Source organism: Aphelocoma coerulescens, chromosome 3 (assembly GCF_041296385.1).
Source record: "Aphelocoma coerulescens isolate FSJ_1873_10779 chromosome 3, UR_Acoe_1.0, whole genome shotgun sequence".
NCBI lineage: Eukaryota > Metazoa > Chordata > Aves > Passeriformes > Corvidae > Aphelocoma > Aphelocoma coerulescens.
In genome coordinates, this window is record NC_091016.1 from 70,696,674 (window position 1) to 70,719,150 (window position 22,477).

Genomic DNA, 22,477 nt, shown 5'->3' on the forward strand with positions numbered 1-22,477 from the left:
CCTTCGACGTGTATGCAAGAACCTCACTGTGCTGGTGGGTGACATGGATTTGTACTTGAACTTAAAACAGCCATTTGTAATAGTCTGTACCTGTCACTTCTTTTTTCTTAACAAATTGTGGTATGAACGAAACATATCTGTTTTTTCATTGTCTCATACTTTTTTGGGAGGGACTGTGATATGGCAAAAAATAAGGGAGGAAACTTCGGGTCACACTTTGATGCTGTTTTATTACAAATTTCTTATATTCCTCTGGTACTAAAGTGTTTCAATTCAAAATCAGCAAAATTTTTATTATGCTTGCTGCTTTATTCATTGCATCCAGATTATGTGTTGGTTATTAAGTATTGATTTTTATATTGCATTAAAAATTGTTATGCTTTCTTGGGCTTTGGTCTCTATGAATTATTTTCTTCTGAATGTATTGCTCTGTATTATGTTCTGTATTTTAACCTTTAAATGATAACTTGGTAGTGCAGATCCAATTTTGAGCTTTCTTTAAATTATAATAGAGAAAAATTAAGAAACAGCGAAGAATACTACTTTTGTGGAGAAGCTAGTGTTTTTATTTTAATTTTTAATTTTTAAAAAAACTATTTATGGTGACAAGTGATGCAAGCATTAGGACACACGTTGTCCACTGAAACAGTTCACATTTTTTCTTCTGGCTTTAAGAGAACAAAACAAACCCCAAATGCGAAGCTCTTCAAATATTTTCTCCTTCTACAAGTTTTTCATTCTCAGATGAGATATAGTAGGAATTTTGAAAATTATTCTTTTTAGCAGTTTATCCTGCTGCAGCCTCTCTTTCCTTCCCCTAGCAAATTGCATGCTGTTTTAGGTAACGGCAGACCAAAAAATGAATGCTTTGTCATATACACCTTTGTGACTATGGTTCCAAAGGATAACTGAAAAAATATTGTGAAACATGGGCATGTAATACTGGTATAAGTTCTAGTTGAATATGTAAGTGCTTTGTCTAATTTGAAAAAAGAGAAGCTAGTGCAAAAGTGAAGTGTGAGACTTTTTTCCATTTTTTTTCCTTTCAAATGTTCTCTAAGCCTTTATTATTTCTATTATAACCCTTAGGAGATGGAAAGCTAGAACCACACAAGATTTCTGGGTGTGGCTTATAATTTTGTAAAGAAATGTTTAGTATTCTTTTATAAATTTTCTCCCTTTTAACTCTTGAATCACCTTTTAGCTATTTAGCATCAAGCTGATGTTTTCATGAAAATATTTAATTCAGTCTTTAAAGGCTAAGTGGTGAATTTATGCTCTGACTAGTACTGGCATCCTATCAGTGCCTACAGGGACAGTTTTCAGCCACAGGTTTTTTTGCACTTAACTTCTGTGCAACATGCAACATAAATGGATATGTTTTCACTTGTGTGCTGGAGTGGTAAGATTGTCAGAATAGTGTTTCTCTGTTCTCCTTGCTGTGCTTTGGGCAGTGTGCCTTCAGGACATGGAGGGATGATTGGCTTCAAAAAGCTATGACTTCATTGCACAGCATAAAGCAGGTTTTATCCAACCTACAGGCTTACACTATTTTAAAAAGCCAACCCAGTGAGAATGTTTCTCCATTTAAGAAATGGAGAGATTAAACACAACTTGAATCTGCTTGAAAACTACTATAATATAGTTAAGTATTCTTGTAATAGTTAGTTTTAGTGAAACTCAAGTGCAGATTTTCAGATAAAAACACAAGTTTAAAGTTCTTGAGTTCAATTCCCTGGGAAGCCATAAAATAATATTATCTTTGTTTTTTAAATGGTAGTATTACTACTGTTCTGATTGTAAATATGTCTAATCTAAAATAGTGATTTCTTGCTAGAAGTTTATATGCCTATTGCAATTTCTCTGTTGAGAGTTTTTTTAATTGCACAAGTAAAGCCAAGTTCGATGGCATATCAGTAAGTTTTGTGCAAAATGGTGTGCTGATTTGTGCTGTTTGTTCACCAGACGTCTTGCTGAGGACCAAATCTGATGAGAGAAGAGATACATTATTTTCTTACATGCACAATTTATATTTTAAATCAGTTCAACAGCAAGTAGTGATTTGGCTACAAGATGTAAAGAAAGAAAGTGAGTTGTTAGCATAATGTGTGTTTCTCTGAGTGTTAAAGAGCTTTGCTGTCAGATTACTCTCTACCAATGTAATTTACCTAAAATATTTTCCTCATAGTTAGAAAATATTTTGATAAATCTTACTTTGCTGAAGAATGAAGTAACAACTGATACAAAGAGTAGTGTGTGAAATGAATCATCCATTTGACATTCATTTGATTCTGTAGGGCACATGTAAAGGAAGACTCAGATTTGTAAGTCCAAAAAGGAAAGGTAGAAGACAGAAGATAAAAGAAAAATCTCTTATTTCTTTGTGCTTGCTGTTCTCAGCTTGTTCAATATGAAAAGTTTTCATATAATTCTTGTTTTTATCTTAGATTTTCTGTGATACTTTAGTTCATCTTTAAGCATAACATTGCAAAGAACGATGTTATACTTGTCTTTGTGATTGAATAAAAGGTGTTAAAACCAGTAAGGAAGTGCAAAGCTTCATTTTGATACCAGGGAATGTATGAAGCATTGCTGAGGAAAGCTTAAGGTAAGACATTATTTTAATAGGAGATTATGCAAGGAGAGCCCAGGAAAGGATGGGCTGCTCCATATAACCTTAATTCTGGGAAGGTGATGGAACAGCTTGTGCTTGAAGCCATTTCCAGATATGTGAAGGACATCAGCAAATACTTTCTGCTTAGACATCAGTGGACACTGTCTTCCAAACAGGGAAGGTCCCACTGAGCACCAGGAAACACTAATACATTAATGTGGGGATTTTTTGTTTTGGGGGTTTTTTGTTTTGTGGTTTGTTGTTAGTTTTTGGTTTTTTGTTTGGTTGATTGGTTTTTTTTGGTTGTTTTTTCTTTTAACAGTGTGGGTTACTGAGCACCGGCACAGGTTGCCTAGGGAAACTGTGGAATCTCCATCCTTGGAGATGTGGCCTGGACATGGTCCTAGGCACCTAGCCTCTAGATGGCTCTGCCTGAGCAGAGGGGTTGGACCAGATGGCCTGCAGTAGCCCTTCCACACTCAACTGTTCTCTGATTCTGTAGATTGGGGCCCAGTATATCTTGAATTTGTTATTTGTTGGTCTGTATCTAATCTAGTCTTTCACTAAATTTGGAAGTTTGGCTGTCTCCTGTTGGTGTAGAAACCTTCACTGTTTTCAAAATACTTTTATACTGTTCTTCTTTCTAACCTTCCTTTCATCTTGCTGGATTTTATGAAAAGATATGCAAGATATTAAAGTACTTACCACTTTTCTTACTACAAAATCAGAAACTAGAGCAGTATCTGCACTTCTGATACAAAAGGATTTGGTTCTTAGTTTGGCAGCGCCTGTGTGTGTGAAGGTATATTTTTAAACTCAGTATGTACTGCTCATTGCCCTCCTATTTATGTGCCCAAGTTTTGTGATTCACTGCTAGCTCAATTCTTTATGTACCTTGACGTTGTTTCTTGAAAGATCTCTTCTGAGAGGTTCTTGTCATCCTCTTGAGGCTCTGGATTTATACAATGACCAAACTCTTAAATCATTTCTCTACCTTCTTGTTCTTATCTCCCTCTGAGGCTTCAGAAATGATCTTTTGTAACAGCTTCTGTTATTTTCAGCATCAGAGCTCTTGTATTTTCTTGCATTTAATTTGATCTTCCTTTTTGCACAACCGTTTAATATTTTATGCACTATCTTATGCTCACTTCCCCTTAGGAAGTCCTCAGCTTTCATGTTGGCCACATTCATTTTGAGCTCTGTGCCCCCATGTACCTTGAGCTTCTTTTAAACTTCAGTCTGCATAACTTACATACTCTTCTCTCATTTCCTCATTTGTCTGGCTTCTGCACTGATGCTGTGGGATTTGTGTTTGTTGTTCTCAAAGAGGAGACTTTTTTTTTTTGTTGAATATTTGCTCCTATTGACTAGCTGGAAGCTTTTGTTTTTGTCTTTTGAATGAAGTTTTAATAACTGATAGAAAAAGAGATGGGTTCTAGAACAAACTTTAAATAACTTATATTTTCCCCTGTCACCCTACTTTATGGCAAAACTGTCAAAATTGTAATAGGGTGGCACTGAAAAGCAGCGTCATGGAAAGGGACCTGGGGGTCCTGGTTGGCAGAACGCTGAATATAAGTTAGCAGTGCTCTGGCATTCAGGAGCGCCAACCCTCTCCTGGGGTGCATCAGGCACAGCATTGCCAGCTGGTCAAGGGAGGGGATTGTCCTGCTCTGCTCTGCGCTGGGCCAGCCTCACCTCTGAGTGCCGGGGGCAGTTCTGGGTTCCACAATATAATAAAGAGATGAAATTATTAGAAAGTGTCCAAAGGAGGGCCACAAGGATGGAGAAGGGCCTAGAGGGGAAGCTGTAGGAGGAGTGGCTGAGGTCACTTGGTCTGTTCAGCCTGAAGAAGAGGAGGCTGAGGGGAGACCTCATTGCAGTTACAACTTCCTTGTGAGGGGAAGAGGAGGGGCAGGCACTGATCTCTTTTCTCTGGTGACCAGTAACAGGACCCAAGGGAATGGCCTGGAGTTGTGTCAGGGGAGGTTTAGGTTGGATATCAGGAAAAGGTTCTTCACCCTGGGGGTGGTTGGGCACTGGAACAGACTCCCCAGGGAAGTGGTCACAGCACCAAGCCTGACAGACTTCAAGCATTTGGACAATGCCCTCAGCCACATGGTGTGACTCTTGGGGATGTTCTGTGCCCAGGAGTTGGGCTTGATGATCCTGATGGATCCTTTCCCACTCAGCGTATTCTGTGATTCTGTGATGTGTAGTTGTTAGGCCTGCTTTTGCAGTTGAGTTGGTGGCAGGATTAGTAGAGATAGAAGTTGAGCTGTGAACTTATTTCTTCCAAGTCCTTATTTAATCTTTTTTTTTTCCCTTGGAGAGTAGGTTACAAAATAAACTAACAGTCAATCTGCAGAAAAATTTGGGATTTCATGCGCTGTTTGTAGGGCTATCTTCATTTAACACTCCTGCTGAGTTTAATCTTATTCTTATCCATTGCTTTTTAACAGCATATTATAAGAATATTTAGGAGAAATGCCAGAGCCTGTGATATCTATATAAGATTTTTCTATAGATAAGCACTATCAGTGTCTTGGAAAAGGTATTGTTTTCAGAAGCCGCATTGTAAGACGGAATATCCATAAAAAATAATCAAAGTGATTAATGTATTTTTAGAACCCTCAACTGTGTTCTTGAAGTCAGAGAACTTGCTTGCTGTCATTTTATTATTGGTGTAGGTATGAAAATATTTATTAATTTCAAGTACATGATTCCACCCCTCAATCCCCCAATTTTTTATATTCAAATGGTATAACTTCTTGTCACCAGTGCAATTGGTCAGAAGTTTGCTCAGTGTACTGCAGGAATACTGAAGCTTGCAGCCTATAAGCTGAAATATGAAATAGTTTTGGTGTTCTGTGGATGTTTTAACTTATCTATTGATGAAAATCTACACATAATTTCATGAAACTGTTGATTCTTCTCATGGTTTCAGAAATGTCTTGTGAACTGAAATGGAAATTCAGTTTGGTACCATTCAGAAATGGTAGCTTCAGTTATAGAAAGTGATCTGCGTATGTAGGGCTGTTTGCTCTCCTCTGCCTTGCCCATGCCAAGGAAGGATGAAAAAGACATTAAGCAACTGAGACTTTTCACAGCTACCTGCTATCACCTCTCCAGTAAAGAACAGAAGAACTCCTTTTCCCTGGAGAATAAGAGGAAATTTAAAGACACTTTTGTTTAGATTATGTTTTGTTTCGTTTGGAAACTGAAGGACAGAGAACGTAATAGAGGCTGATCTTTTGAAGAAAAAGAGACCTTTGTCTCTTTCCTTTTTCTCTCCAGTTCACTGCTGGTAAAGCATGGAAAAGATTCCTCTTGGCAGTGAATGTGAAGATTTTTGAAATTGGAAATATACAAGGCTTTTCCAGGCTGGGTATAGAGAGAGAGAGAGGCTAATTTAATGGAAGAAATTTAATAAATGGCATGGCCAGGTAGATCACATCTAATTGTGAATCTTCATGCTCTGCCAATATTTGAGGTTAGGCTAAATGCTGCCATTAATTGTGATATCTTACTCTGAAGAGTAGAGGAAAGGATGTCCACCTGAGGCTTTTTGCATTCTCAATAACTTGCACCTAATAATTATCAAGTTCCCATCTTTCCTTTCTAAAATTAGCTATGATTAAATTAGCTATTTATTAATAAGGAATATGGAAGGCAGAAAATGAAAAGAAATATGCATAGATCAGACTTGATTGTAAGCTGTTTAGCTTTTTTCCCCCTACTCTTCTCCTTTGTTATTGCACTACTTAATGACTTTTGGAGGGTGGGATTGGTTCTAATTTCACAGTGATTTATAGCAAATACTGATTTAGGAGAGGTTTGTCCAATTTCTTGTCAGAAAAAGTTGTATTTATAGGGATGTTTAGATTATTTGACTGTTACACAGCACCAACAAAAGCCCTACAACTAAAATATAATAATGTTAATTTAGGAATAAATTACGATGTTTCCTATTTTGTTGTTGGAGTTTATATTCCATTGGTGCTATTGGATGAGACTTGGAGTCCCATGTTCAAGTTACTAAGCTAAGAGGGTGATTAAAACTTCCTGATATTAAGAACAAGTTTAGAAAAGATTAAAAAACTTTTGCAGGTAGTTGAATTTACTTGGCTTTTACTGCTGTTACTTGAAATCAGTTATTTTGTGTAATGAATTCTACTACAAAATAAGATACCACTCTAAGGAAGACAAATAGTATTTAGTATGACTTCTCCTTGTAACAGAGAATCTGTAATTCTCCTTAAGTGTAGCTCTTTTAAAGGTTATTTTTTTAACATTAAATAATGCCTCTGATCTTCTGCTTTTTTAGATGCCATAGGTTAATTAAGGTTGTTTCAGTGTTAATTTCAGTAGATAATACTTAACATAAGCATTTTAACAGAAGTAGTTAAAATTTGTTCTCAAACTGCATTAACATCAATTCTTAATATAGTCTCAATAGGTGTTTGAATGCTCTGCAGTCAAGGTGTTTTAAAATAATAATAGAATAATAATAACAGAAATAATGTAGTGCCTTTAGGAGATGAAAACATCCTGTGCTTCAAGGTGTGCTATAATATAAACAGGTAAATTAATGTGGTAGGTGGGTGATTTTTAAAAGCAGAACTTGTACCTGTATGTATATGACTGAAAAGAGACCTGCTATAGCTCCTTTATACTCTTCAACCTTTGAATTCACCACTCAATGGGAGAAGAAAAAAGTAAATTTTCAGAGGACTTTTACCTGACATCACAGATCAACATAATTTTGTACTGGGTTCTTGCCATGGAGCTATCTACTTTGATAGATTTAGGGCTATTCATTATGATTTTACAGCAGGTGGTGGCGAAAAATAAAAGCATGCTCTCAAACAGAAGGAGCAGATTGTTCCACTAGTCATTTGAGCCAAATGAGAAAAGAGTATTTCATCCCTGATGCAACACCTTCATACATGGAAGTCCCAAAAGAAACCATTGGTAACTGAGCCCTGTGTACAGGAGAAATTGTGCTGACAAAACTTTGTTTTGTGCCTCTAGTAGATCTCTTCTCTTATGCTGTTGGTTTGCTGTTTCCTTCTCCTCCTGGTCTTCTTGTTCCTAGTGGATGAGTTTCCTCACTCACAACCAGCTCCTTAAAAGGGAGGGGCATGAACTTTGAGATATTACTAGTGTGTTTTACATTCTGCATAACACCAGAAGTGGTTAGATGCAAAAACAGATCTCAGAACTAAACTGTAAACTCGGATGCTTTCAACTGTCTTTCAATACATGCCATTCTGTGCCTGAAAAAAGTCCTTTGCCATGCTGATAGGTTATAGTACTAAGTAGCAGAGAACACTTCCAAAATCTAAATATTGAAACTGCCATACAGAATGTTTACATGCTATTTGGGAATAGTATCTTTTAGCTAGAAGTCAGTAGATCTCCAGTGCACCATCCCTATAATGATATTAATAATAAATGTTATGAGTATCTTTAATTTAATGTTGTTGTGCAACTGCCTGTTTCTATTCTATATAGTAGAAGTGCATAATCTCTAGGAAGTGCAGTGAGAACATTGGAATTGTTAGATAAAGATCAGTTATTCAAATTCAGAATCAGTTTTTTCTTTTTGTCCTGAGCTGATGAACTGGGAGGCCACAGTAAAGTTGTACTGGACATCCATTTATCAATGGGAGTTATTGACATGTCCTTCTTCTAGTCTTAAGCTTATTTATATTTTAACCTGGTGGAAAAAAGATCTGTTTAGCTCTTCTTTCCTGGGTTGTGATAAAAGGAGGTAGGATAAATCCAAATCACAGGGCAATGTCAGTACCAAGTGTTGCTGCTAAGGAATTATCATTATGATTTTAAAACTATGCAATTGATTTTTAAATTTAAATAAATAAATAAGTATTTAAAAATAGCTTTTTATAGGTATTTTGGATTTGTGTGGCAAGGTTTTGGTGGCTAGGGGGGTTACAGGGGTGGCTTCTCTTAAGAACTGCCAGAAGCTTCCCCTGTATCTGTCAGAGCCAGTGCCAAGCTCCAAGACAGACCCTGGCTGAGCCTGTCAGAGACAGTGGCAATGCCTCTGGGATAACAGATTTAAGGGGAAAAATTTTCTGTGTGGCAAAAGGGTTTTTAAGATTTGATATTATTTTTCATTACCCTACTCTGATTTGATTGGTAATAAATTGAGTGTGGTTTGCCCATGATGGTAATTGGTGAGTGACCCACAGGTATTTCAAAATATTTTTCCCTCCCCTGAGGAGGGGATTGATAGAGCAGCTTTGGTGGGCACGTGGTGTCCAGCCTGGGTCAATCCCCCAAAATAGATGATGCATAAGTTTTGACTATAAGGTCTTTATTAAATCTTCATTAAATTTTGGTTAATTTTGAATATTTTGTGATTAATTTTGAGATTAAATTTAGGTTAATCTTGATGACCTTGTTATTAAGCAGAGCTTTAATTTATTTTCTGAGAGTTCAGTGTGGGATATTAATCTTTCTTTTTATAATGAACATTTAAGATTCTTTATCTTTCATAGATGAAAATGGACATGTAGGCAGGAAATTTTTTGAGGCTAGCATGATTTATCACTTATCTTTTAGAAGGACGTTGAAGGGGAGTGTGTGAGTTCTCAGTCTGTTTAAGCTGAAGTTGATAACCTAGTGAAGCTTGTGAGAAAAGATAACGGACACAGTGAATTGTTGTTTTGCTTGGTTTCTGTGAAAGGTAAATGTTTCCCAAATACTTCACAAGCAACTGAGCAAATTTGATTGATCCAAAATACAATTAGTAGTTTGACAAAATAATCAGAGATATTTAAAATTCTGTCTTCTTAGCTATCTATTCCAGCTGTTGGTGGAGTGTTTGTTCCCGATGGACGACCTGTGTTTTTCCTTTTGCTTGTCTTTGATTGTTGAGGGTGACTTGATGGCTGCTGCCACCTCCGCAGGTGGGGCAAGTCATGACTCTGGTTGATGCTGTCCCATCCTGCTCTTCTGGGCCATGTCCTGAGGGCAGTGTTGTTTGAAGAGAGGAGATTCTACTTATGGCCTTCCAACCCAGTCCCTTGACCCACATCAGGCTGCTGAGGTTAGACCAGTCTGGTGTATTACTCTGATCACTGCTGCTGCTTCTGTCTTTTTCAGAAGCATGATAATAGAAATATAAGATAAATGTGGATTTAGGTACTGCAAGATCCAAGAACGTTTGGATGTCAGCACTGTGTACTTCCAGCTGGGAGATTGAGCAGCCGTGCACAAATCACAGTGGTAGGATATGTGTGTTGGTAGGTTTGGACAAATTCCAGTGGCAGGGTAGTATTGAAGAAAAATTGTAAGTTATGCATCAGTGGTAGCTAAAAGAATGTGGTGGTGGTAGGTAATGGAACAGTGGTTGGTAGTGAAGCACCATTTTATTGAGTTTTGGAGGAAGTTACAAATGTCTTAGTAGGAGATTTCTGACTTATCGTCCGTAGGATATTAGCAGACTGCTGTCAAAATGTTAGGCAGCAAATATGAATGGCTGTTTGAGTTCAGCTGCTGAACTTCATTGGAAGGTAGTAAATGTTCATCAAGCTGATCCACTGTCTTCCCTGAGCAATGCTGTTACATTATTGTGGACAGTGACCCAGTAGCTAAATTAGGGTGCTAATAAGTCCTGGCCTACTGTGTGCTTTTGTCAGATGTGGTTTTACGTTTGAGTGGTTTAAGATTTGATTTAAAATGTATACAGTTTTGAACAAATGACTGGGAACAAAATATACCATTGCAGGTTTCACCCACCCACCACCTCTTCTCCTTGTGTTTTCCACACAGCATGTCGCACCAGGTTTGTCTCTTTCTGCCTGGAATTACTGAAATAGCATGCAGGCAATTGACTGTTAAAAGAGAGAAGGAGAGGTCTAAATTTGCTCATGTTTTAAATCTTAAGGAGTAGTCTGCAGGGGGTTTGAAATGCTTGGCCTGTCTTGTGTAGTACTGGATAAAACACTACAGAATTAGTTGTTGACCTGCCTTGAAAAGTCTCGGTATGTTGGTAAGTGGTAAGGTGGCAGTGTGCTCCATGAGAGGAAGCTATTGGTTCAAGCAGTTGTTACAGGGTTGATTTTGTAGTGGGTTGATAATCTGCCCTGATAAACTTTGCTCATATGTATATGATAAACGCGCACTTGCTTGTTCTGTGGGTGCAGCCATGAGGTTGGGATTGCTTGCTGGGTATTAAAAGGCGAGTTGTTATTGCTAATCAGAACCCTGATAACTAAAATTAATAGTGGGTACAAAGACAAGCAATTAAGGACATTCATCTTCTAAATGAGTCTAAAAGATTCATTGGTGGTTTAAATTTATATACTGAGGGCACTTAAGCCATTAAAAAGGGTAATGGGTGCCCTGCAGGCATGTGCTTCAAAGCCATATGTCATTTCGGTGCTGGGACAGCAGACTGATAACTTCCCTTTAAGGGAAACTGCTCTTCATTTATCAATAAACTGTTGAAGGAAATGTACATTTTTTTGCTGTAGAGTGCTCATAGAGGTGTAATGTAAGTTAAATCAAAATGCAAGATTTATGTTCTAAGTCTTTTTGGTGTTATCATAATAGATGTTAATTAGAAAAGTCTCTCACTGGTAACAGAGGGCACTGGAGTTGGGATTTTGAAAAGTATAAATATTTCTCTGACACACAAATATTTCTCTCGTGCCTTGCAGTCTTTGACAGTGACACTGATGTAGTAACCAACAGGGAATGAGATGTTGGGGTTTTTTTGTTGCTGCTCTTGATGCTCTGCTCATGTTTCACAGGGTGATGTTTGAACAAGTTTTGTTAATACAGAGATGAATATGACGTTTTAAGGGTTTATGGTACAAGGATTTAGCACAGATTTTGCTTCAGTGTAGAATTTTCTTTCTTTGTCCTTGCCAGCTGAAACATTGGTTAACAGGTAATTCTGGGGGTGCCTGGGTATGTATCTGGCAATGGGCTTTGGTGAGGTAGGATTATCTAAAACTTGGTTTTGTCATTCATTCAAAATTACAAATACTTTTGCAGATTTTTAGGAACTATTTGAGTTATTGAAGATGCAACATGATCTCTTGGTGTGGGACGCTGTGCAGATTTGTTTATGGAATTTAGTAAAAGGAAATTCCTCTTCCCTAAATATGAACACTGTTTGTGCAAACTCTCTGCCTGTTACCTGATACTTGAATATTCTGTTTTGGGTAGGTTAAAAGCATTTTCATTCTCAATTTGGTGACACATGTGCCCATTCCTCCTTTCCTTTTTCTCTGGCCTTTCTGAGTTCTACACCATGTATGTCTTGTACAGGGGGCAGGAATGAGCACAGGCTGTAGTTCTTGATGGTCCTCAATCTCCCCTTTCCCACCTCCAGCCCATTTGCCTCTGGGGTGTATGTGAGCTGGTGAGACCCAGGCAGGCATGGAAGAGTGTTGGCTGTTTATGCTGTGGTGGGAAAGGGGAGATTGTACTTCTCCCATATTTTGTATTTAAAAAGTCAGACAACAAAGTTAATACAAACACCCTGTTATTCTAGAAGTGTCTTAGCAAAAGGAACTTTTGTTGTGATAAGTGTTGCTATTTGGATTGATGTGCCTGAGTTACTGAGGACAGGGAGAAGTGGATACAAGAACTTTCTCCACTGACTTCCAAAAATGGTCTATAGTCTAGTTCTTGGGTTCTTATATAAACTTCTCTGGATTAAAAAATACTGCCTAAATCATAACGAATGCAGTGTGTTTTCTCTTTCACTCTCTCCTGGTATTGCCTTTTGTTTTTGAGCAGGAGGAGCAAACTCTAGGGCTGTGTGCCATGAATAGAGAGAACAGCTTGTGCAGAATTGTATGCATGACATCTGTACTTTCTTGCCTTTATGCTCTGCTTTTTCCTTTGACCAGGCTCTTTTGATTCCTTTGTTTCTTCCTTCTCAAACCTTGATCTTTTTCTGTGATTGTCATGCTTTCTTCTCTTTTTCCCAGACTATTTAATGGCCTTGAGTTAATAATGGACTAAAAAAGTTTCTGAATGAGACAGGGCAGATATTACTGTTCTGCATGGGAATTCTGTCTTTTTTTTTTTGCCTCCCATCATTTACATTCCTCCCATTTTTCTTTCTCTCTGTCACTTCTCCTCAGAACTTCTGTTGTAAGGTTTTCATATCTGTTGCTTTTGTGACCCTGAAAAAATGCCTTGCTATGTTATGCTAGACTGATTTAGTAAATCAAGATTACCAAATTCATTCTGCAGCAATTATTTAATTTCTAAGTAATTCTAATTAATTTTTCTGACTGTTTTGGGCACAGTATTTATCCTTGTTGTCAGTGTTTGGACTGCTTATTCTTTCAATGCATCGGATTTTTGATTTTCATCTTTGACCTTGGTCCATTATTTTCAATTGCCCCTGTGGTTTAGATAGCATGTTGCTTTTTGTCATGCAGATATGTTTCACTTGGATTGGTGACTTCAGGCTATGATTTGCTCTGAAAGAAGGTGCTCTTGGGGGAAATTGGTTGTGGAGTAGCGATGTTTTTACCAAAGAGAGTGGAACACTGATGAGTGAGTTGTTTGCAGGCTTTAGCTTTGTAAAAGCAAGACTGTGAACTGTGGTACAAGGCTGTGCAGGCACTGCAGTTGTGGTGGGCCCCTGAGAAACACTTCTGTTTGACTCTTGAAAGATCTCTGCTTTTAAATAAACTAATAACAAGTTTCTTCTCTAGGAGGATGCACATTTGATGATGGTCCTGGGCCCTGTGACTACCACCAAGACCTGTATGATGATTTCGACTGGGTGCATGTCAGCGCTCAAGAGCCTCACTATTTGCCACCTGAAATGCCTCAAGGTGAGAAACCTCATAGATATTGAAGGATAAGTTTCTTTATAAATTTGGAGCCTCACTGAATATGGCCTCAAGGCCATGCTCTGAGATCCCCATTCTAACCTTGATAAGGGAGGTAATAAAAGGAAACAAAACTAATATATATAACAGTCTTGGTAGTTGAGAAGCCTTAGATCAAATCCCCCTTTAAAGCTGGGATGAGATATAGGGAAGGGAGAAAGGAAGCCACAATTTCCTCTTTATTCTGTGTGGAATTCCTCTTGACTTTAAGTCAAATTCTGTGTTTTATATGACAGCTAATGTATCGATTCAATTATTCAGGTAGGCACTAGAAGAAATGGTGAAAAAAGGGATATATGCAAAAACCCTATGCACTGGTTCCTTCCCTCCCCTCCCCCCAACCTCCTATTATCCGAAGGTAATCAGAAAAGCTTTGATTTATGGAAATATTGCTGTTGTTAATTACTATTTAGGACAGGTAATGAATAACTGAAGAGGCACAGCCTACATGACCTTGCCTGCTCACCTTTGATGAACAGCTTAATCGGCGCTTCCCAGACAGCATGATATGCTGAGAGAATGAAAGCATTTGAAATTCAGCTACATTTTCCAATTAATAATACATTAAGTAATTAATCATGCAGAGGAGGAAAAAAGGTCATGGCTATTTTATTTGTATCTAAAAGGTTTTGTGAAGTGAGGTGTGTGTGGAGAAGGAGTGGGAAATGTTGCCACACAGAAGTAACCTCACCTCTGCACCGTTCCTTCCCCTGCTTTTTCATACTGTTGTGAATTATTAATGGTGGTTGATCTATATAATTTTACTTCTTAACTGCTACCTAGCTGGGTTACCCCTGCTTTGGAGTCATCGATATGAGCAGGTGTTACCATGCCCAATAACTTGCAAAATAGTTTAATTAAGCAAGACCCACACTTTATTTAATGGACTTCTTGGTGCTTCAGTTTTGCATAAGGAAGAATAAATTTAAAGCCTGAAGCCTCAACATTCGTGATGGTCTTATATTAAAAAAAGCTCAAAACAATATCTCTCCTAGTAAGGCTGAAATTAATTACTATTCTGTTTGCATTTTTCAGAATCTACATGTTTTTTTATAAAGGTTGGAGGTATCTTTATTGTGATGGAAGCACTATATTGGGAAATGTTGGTATTTTCAGACTTTTGGCACACCTTGTCTAGGAAGAAGAGCAATTTGAGGAATTGTATTTTGAATGAACCTAAATGACAAGATAGCTTCTTGCTTACCCCAAATAACATACCTGTCATCCTTAGGCAGTTTTCAGAGTTAAATGACACAGTGCTCTCTGGTATGTGATTTCTGTTCAATTCTGCTACAGACTCTTTTTTTTCTCTGAGTGTAGCACATGGATTCTTTCAGAGGAAGTTCTTATTTTTGCATCTCTATGCAAAATTGTGGCTGCTCAATAAAATCTATCAGAATAAAGGAATTTTTCAGAGATAGTCCAAAACAGATACAGCAGAAGCTCTGGTTATTCTTTTTTTCTTTCTTTGGTCAAAATGCTAGGCTTCTTGTTAAAGTGCTAGGCCAAGCTTGATGTTTGGTGACTGACATGTGGACTAAAACTAAGCCTCAAATATGTTATGGTCTGATGAGCTTTCCCTTAAGAAGTTCAGAGTCTTCAGATTCTGAAGATGCATGCCATATCTAAATATTTAAGTTCATTTGTGTTTGAAATAGCATGATTTTAAATTAAGTCTAAAAAGGTAGCCTGGTTCTAACATGAGTGCTGAATTCTTCTCGTGGATCTTCAGGAAATGGAACAGCAAGAGGTTCAGGCAAAAGCAGAAGGAAAATAATTGTACAGTCATCTGCTGTGCAGTGTTTTAACATTGGTGACCCTTCCTGATTACTGTTGAAACTGTAGGCTTGAAAGCATTCTACTATTCATGAAGAAGTTATCCAAGCAGAATAAGATATGCTAATGAAAGTATAGATAAAATTAAACTGCAGCAGTTTTCAATTTGAAAAATGCTATGTTTTCTAACCTGTAGAAGCTAGGAATCTCTTAGGGTCCACTGTTTCCTGTTCAGTCAGTGAAATAGAGCAGAGAAGGGAAGGAGTACCTAGAAAAAACTAAGTAGGAAAGAAAACGAAGTCCTAGGGTAGGGGCTGTTTTCTTTCCATCTCTTCTTCTCAGGCTCTATAATCCTTAACCTAGGCACAAAGCTCCTTGATCGACACCTCCTCTATATGGACACCCTTTGCAGTGTTTGGAAACCTTGACTTTCACATCTCTTTGGAATACAATAAAATGGGGGCTCCAAACATAGATTTGTCTCGGGAGGAGCACTGCTTTACCACTGTGATAAGAAGGTAATACCCTTACAGTGAGTATGCAGCTTTCAGGGCTCTAACTTTACCAGGTTCACATGGAATCATTGTAGTTATAGAGGCTTTTACTCAATTTTCAAATGAAAATTTTTAGTCTTCAGTATCTTCAGTACTTCTTCAGAAAGACTTATTAAAAAAAACCCCAAACAACAAAACTCCCCAAAATAAAGAGTGCAAGAGAGAATAGGATACGTAAAAAAATAGTAAAAGGGAAAAAACTGACAATTGCTAATGTTATGGCAATTGCTAAATTGACAAGTGCCAATGTTTTACTTTTGATTCAAGGGGGGTGGTGGTTTAAATCAATGTTGTACTTTGGAGAGCGATGATGAATCATGAGAAATTTCAGACCTAATGGCATGTGCTTCAGAGTGCTATGAAAATATGAAAACTTCTCCTAATGGAAAACATTTTACAAGTGTAGCAATAGTAAATGCTATTGGTAAAGCAAGTATAATTACCTCTGACTAATTAATGCAACTTCAGATATTTCTTTAGACTGACCTACATTGTATTTCTCAAGCTGTAAGCAGAGGCAAAAGCCACTTACCTCCTGTTATGGGAAAAATAAATGAGTAATAATGATTAATTTAAAAATAAAGCGAGCACTTAAAGCAGGTGCTTGAGTACATCTTTAAATACCAACTTGTAAATTGTCTGAACTGCAGCTTACATGATAAAATCTTTGGATTACTTAGTAAGACCTGGAAAAACACCTGATTTCCAACATTAGCTTTCTGAAAGCAGTGAAAGCGACTGTGCTAGATCAAGCTAAAGACCTGCTGGTGTTGAGTGTAGCCATTAGCAGTTGCCTAGGCAAGAATGTAGAGGTAGGACAAATAAGTGCTGATCGACGCCCTGGCTGCTCTCCTACTTTCCAGCTGTTTGGCATTTAGGAATGTTCTCAACTAGAAACAGCCTTTATTAGTAATATTCTCAAGGAGTCTACTGTTTTGCCCTGTCAGCCTTGTCTTACTGTGTGCAGGCTCCTTGAAGGCTTCAGGTATCTGCTATGGGCTAAAACAGAGTGCCAGGTTTTGTTATGGAACATGGGGAAATGCAGCTCTTCTTGCTTGTTTTGGACTTGCACATGACTTCTCTGCTAAATATGTTGGTCTTACATACAGGAAGTGTGCACAGCTGAGTACTAATCCTCACCTCCCACCCACTCATTTTTTTTTAAATACCTCTTAAATAAAATAGACACTTTTCTCTGGACCATCATTCCTAGGTCAAATGGTCCAAGACTACTGAAATGTTCCATACGTGGAAATGGTTCTGCAGCTGTACATTTGCATTTTGTGGGAGTCAGGGCTGGTAAGCAGGTGTTGTATTTTTGTAGACATGGTGACAAAAAGTGAAGTCCAAGTATTTACCTTGTGGTCCTTGTCCCTCTAAAGAAAGATATCTTCTAGATGTTAAAGCAAACCCTTTAGAGCACTTATTATGTTTTCATGTGTGTTATTTTTATACATCATGCTAAACAAGATAGAAATTGGAGAATGCTCTTAAGCTGAAATCCAATTTTGTCTGTGGATATTTTCCAGTTATTTTAGGGGATTATTCATTGTGTGTGGGTAACTTAATTTTGCAGTATACAAGAGTAAATAATAGTGCTTTCTTATACCACTGGAGATGTGCAAAGGGAGATTTTATCTATATTAATAATACATTTACTTATGGTTTTACTCCTAGATAGATAGTTTATTTACCCTGTTTGCTTTGCCTGTTAAAAGCAGCATTACTCTGGGGCTATGCAAGGTCAGGGCATGAGAGCCTGTAATGGGCTGTGCGATGGGAGCCACTTAATGAAGTGCCTTTTTAATGTAAGGGCTATTACCCTCCTGGTTACAAATGCATTTTGAAGAATGTCTAAATTATAGTGGACAATACTGACGTGCTGAGATGGACATCTTATTTCTGATCTCTCAGATGGATAATGTTCCTGGATTGGATGTGTGCTAATTTTTTAAAATTGGTTTTATAGAAATCTGAGAAAACTAAATTAACAGCAGTGGGGGAGGTCCTTAGCTGCACTTGTCATCTGCCATGACTAAAGAAAAACAAATTAAATCTTTAAAGGTATTCCTTAGTATTATAGAGTTTTGCAAATGCAAACGTTATTTGTTACAATGAAGAGTGTTGCAGAAATAATATTTCACGTTATAGAAATTATATATAACCTGTTGTGCTGCCTTGTTAATGAATAAAACTAAATTCACTACTCTGAAAAAAAAGGAAAAGAATCAAAACAATCCTGAAAAGCAAAACATTAACATATTCTGGTTTAGGTTGATATTTTGGGGGAAGATTGCAGAGTTACTTTAGAATGGAGAACATATATGGTGAAAGGTATTGGAGGAAATCTGTTGACAAATAATCTTAGGCTCTACTTTCATGGTTCTTTTTTATGGTTTTTAGGTAGAATATCTGACTGCTCATTACCACATCCTGTCACGCCCAGAGGCATTCTCATGTTTCTGCCTTCTCCCAGTTGTTTTGATGTGCATGTGGTTGTGTACTTGTGTGGATTGGAAATAAAAAAAGAAAGTATGGAGCATGGGTCAGTTTGTTAGCCCAGTTAGCTCATTGTGCATCTGTAAAAAGATTTGCCATGCTCGTGCAGCTGATGAGGACCATATTAGCTCATGGCATGAGTGGGTACAGAGCTTGTGTAAACCTCTAGGGCACCTGAAAGAAATATGAAAATTACATCCTTAGATTTGCGTGCAACTTAAATGTTACTGTACAAATAGTGTTGAATATTTGTTGTGATCTGAAAGGTCAGTTGTTCTCTATTTAAGTTCTGCCTTGTACAGAAAGGAAATAACTTTTGTGTCACCAGCATGACCCAAAATGAATTTCAGCGCAGGACCAATGTCAGTGTTTATGAAATGTATAACTGAGAGAGGGCAGCCAAAAGGTCATGAAATTTGTGTTTTAATATAGATTTCATATGGATGTAGCTCAGGAAGGAAAGCTGTAATGTAAATGTCATATAGATGAGACTTTTGGCCTTTTACTTCACTTAAACCTGAATTTTTCTCCTGTAAAAATGAATCCACCAACCCATGAATAAATTTAAATTATGTGGAAGTGTAAGGGTACAGTCAGACGAAAGCTAACTGGGAAGCAGTGTCTAGTGAAAAAAGATGTATTTCTTGAGACATGGAAAAGATTGAGAGCTTGGCAGGGGGAGAACCCTCACCATGTCCTGGGTTACTGAGCTCTTGCACAGTGATGCTGCTCCACGCGTGAAGTGGCAGCTTGCTGTTTTGTGCTACAGAAGCGTGAACATCAAACAGGGTCTCTTTCTGGGTCTCTTTATTTTAAGAGAGGCGAAAAAGTTTACTAGTCCACTGAGCAGCTAAGAACTGAATTTTCAAGACCTTGCTGCTATAGGACTTGCTTTGTTGGTGTAAAAATCAGAGAAACTGTGCGTGAAGGAATTTGTTGACTAGTCCATAGATTGGAAAATGCAATCCCAGAATATAGTGGCTCTAAAATTTGATAATTGAAAGCTTATCTGGGTTGCTCATAACGTTATGAAGTAAATTGTAAAAGCTTGGGTTGTCTGTCTGGAGCCGCTAAGAAATTCTGGCTGTCTTTCCCCCTTTTACATTTCTTTATGTGATAGGATGGATATGTTTTATTTAAGGTGGCTGCATTTTTTCATTGGATGCTTAAGTCTTCATATTCTCCTTCACCCCAAAAGCTGACTGGTATTTATTTCCTGTTTAGCTTGTCAATGCACTGCAGAGCTGAATTTATTTGAAGTACTTCTTTGATCAGAAATACATATTTTCCTGCCTTTCCAGTAAACCTTTTGCTTTTTTTTTTTTGTCTGTGTTATTTGTTAGTAGCATCTTTAACAGAAAGAAGCCTACCTTGTTAGTCCAGTGCAATTAATGTCTGCCTAAAGAATGCATGTAAACATCCTGATCCTATTTGGCTCATTCAGTACAGTGCACTATCAATCTATTGACTAATTCCAAGGATTCCCTGTTGTTCTCAAATACACTTGACTTGGTATAAAGTGAACAGTGGAGTGGCACAGGGAAGGCTTTATAGATATTGCACAATGTATCAGTGCTTTTGTGCATTTAGATAAGCCGGTTTTTTGTGAAGAAATTTAGGTGTGAGTTTAGTAAAATTTTTGTACTAATAGTAACAGCTTTGGCATATGAGTAACAAATGTCTTGGGTTTTCATTCATTGATACAGACTTCTTGCTGAATTTGCACAAAATTACTTCACCTTCAAGGCCAGCTGCTACATCCGCTTATCTACACTGATTTGGTTGGTTTTGCTTTTTCTTTTCCTCTTCTAAGTTTTGTTCAGCCTTACCCCTTCCATCCAGTGTAAGCTGTATAAAATGCAGCCTTCTGAGAAACTGCTCCTTTTTCCTTGTTCTTTTTTTTTTTTCCTAGTTCAATATTTGAAGTATGTTTGTATGTTGTTCTGAATCTGAACTACTAAATTAAAACAAGGGGAGAAACCTGTTTGTTATAGATAGAGTTTCAAAGTAGTAGGTCAACCTTGGACAAATCCACCTTTCCCATCCTGGTACCGTCAGAGCATTTGTAACAGTATTCTTGTTTGTGACAGAGCCTTCTGTCAAGTGGTGCAGCTTTCTGGCTTCTGGTATCTGTATCTCAAGGAGTTCAAACGGTATTGGTCAGCACGGTGAGCAGGGAGAAATGACCAGCTCTGGTCAACTCTTGCCTTTCTTGGTCAGAAGCCTGGGCTGTAAGTGGAAGTGTTTCATTGCTTGTATAAAGTCAGCTGCTGCTGTGGGAATTGTAAATGTCAGTAAGAGGCATTACCTGCAACTGCTATTTTGGTAGCATTGTGAAGGTTGAACAAAAAGCAAAATGGTGCTGTGCTGGCCTTTCAGAATTGAAGGGAAAACAGGGTTGAAAAGCACCTTGGTAGCCTGGAAGGTGTTACAGATTATTTGAGGCATTTAGAGGCATTCAGAGTGGGCAAAGCTAGAAGTCCAAAGCACAGCAAGGAGCAGTGTTTGTTTGGTTTCTCACAGTTTACCTGCATGGAGAGGAGCAAGCCAGCCCGGCTTTTGAGTAGTGTATCTGCCTGTTGTGCCATTGTCCAACCATCATTTTCACTCTCACTTTCTGCTTGCGTGTGTATATATATGTATTTATTCTTTTCTCCTGAAGATAACAGTTGCCTTGCCTTCAAATTTTCTGGGCTATTTTGGAGTGCACTGGAGGGTCAGACCCAAGTTAAAGTAGTGCTGCTTCTCACGTGGCTTCATTTGGCTCAGAGCAGGGGCAGACCTTGTGTCCTCCTGCTCACAGAGCAAGGCATAGGGTCAGCACATCTGGTAACCTTGAATCCTCTGTTTGGCACCCTTTGACTGGACCCTCTCATAGAAAAGATAAAAAACAGACAACTAGTGTATGTGAAGTTATTTTATGTTTGCATGGCTGCTTCAGCTTGCTGTAAGTGTAGGTGGAATTCTTCCCTGTCCCTGTCTACATCTGCTCCTACTCTTTAGCTTTATATTTCTGTAGGAAACCTCATTGCTCTGCTTTCTGTTCCCACTCACCTGTGTGAAATTTTTAGCAGTAATAAAATCACATCTTGTTGTGTAGGAGATGGAGAAAAAGCGAGATTAGAAGTAGAGGACAAAAGTTAACTAATTTTACTATTTGGAAGAGGGTAAATAAAAACAGCACCTAGGAACAATTTGGGGAGGAGAGTGAAGGAAAAATATTGTGATGTATGAAAACGATTGGTGTTCAGACAAGATGGAAAAAAGCCTTGTAATAGAATGAGTAATGTATAGTGGTTGCTAATGCAGATTATTGCTTCTGAAGCAGTAAACTTCAGAAAGAAATGTCACGTATTTCTGTGGGCAGGGTGTTATGGTAACCCTTTGTGCATGAGTACGTCCCCTTCCCTGGGCTAACTTCTGACTTTGGCCACAGCAGATATGAAGCCTCTTAATGGAAATGAAGCTGTGAGATACTTTGAATTCACTGCAGAGTAAAAGCATCCCCAGTTTAGTACAGGACCTCTTATGCAACTGTAAACTAATATCTGAGTTACCTACAAATCTATGGCCTGAGCAATGACAACCCCAACAACAGAAGAAGCAATGCCCATAAAACCAAAAACCTTTAAGTTAGATGAGATAAAATTCAGTAAGCCATATAATAGCAAAAAAAAACAAAGGGAAGTGATGCTTTCCTTCATGTTTTCAATGTACAGTGCCTGAAATTTTCCTATCTGCTTAAATATTGATTTCTGAGGTCTAACCCTTTTGCTGCTCAGCATGTAATTTATGATCCCTTGTGCCTTTGCAGCAGATCCGTGCTGATGCAGCAGTCATTGGTGTTTGTTAATAGTGACTACAGCTACAGTATTAATAAAATTATTATTTTATAGAACAGATTTTGAATCAGCTGAGAAGGTTCAAACTTTTCATAGCTTGTAGTGAGCTAATGAAACAATTACAATCAGAAAACTGCAAAATATTTAATTTGGGCATTTTTATCATTACTTACTATAGATATTTGTTCAATTTGTTTTTATTGAGCTAGTTAGTAAGGTTTATTTAATCTCTTTGTCCCTCTTTTCTTTCTTCCCTGTCGCTTTCCTCCACACCCAAACCCCTTTGCTGGGATTATT

At 37.8% G+C, this 22,477-nt stretch overlaps 1 protein-coding gene across 5 annotated transcripts in view; it reads left to right on the top strand.

Moving 5' to 3' along the window:
- PTPRK (protein tyrosine phosphatase receptor type K) overlaps positions 1-22,477 on the top strand; it is a 389,920-nt gene that overhangs the window by 69,740 nt on the left and 297,703 nt on the right. For all 5 annotated transcript variants that reach the window (XM_069010807.1, XM_069010808.1, XM_069010804.1 and 2 more), the window contains exon 2: positions 13,330-13,452. In XM_069010807.1, the coding sequence (XP_068866908.1) occupies positions 13,330-13,452 (123 nt within the window). The remainder of the gene's footprint in view (positions 1-13,329; positions 13,453-22,477) is intronic.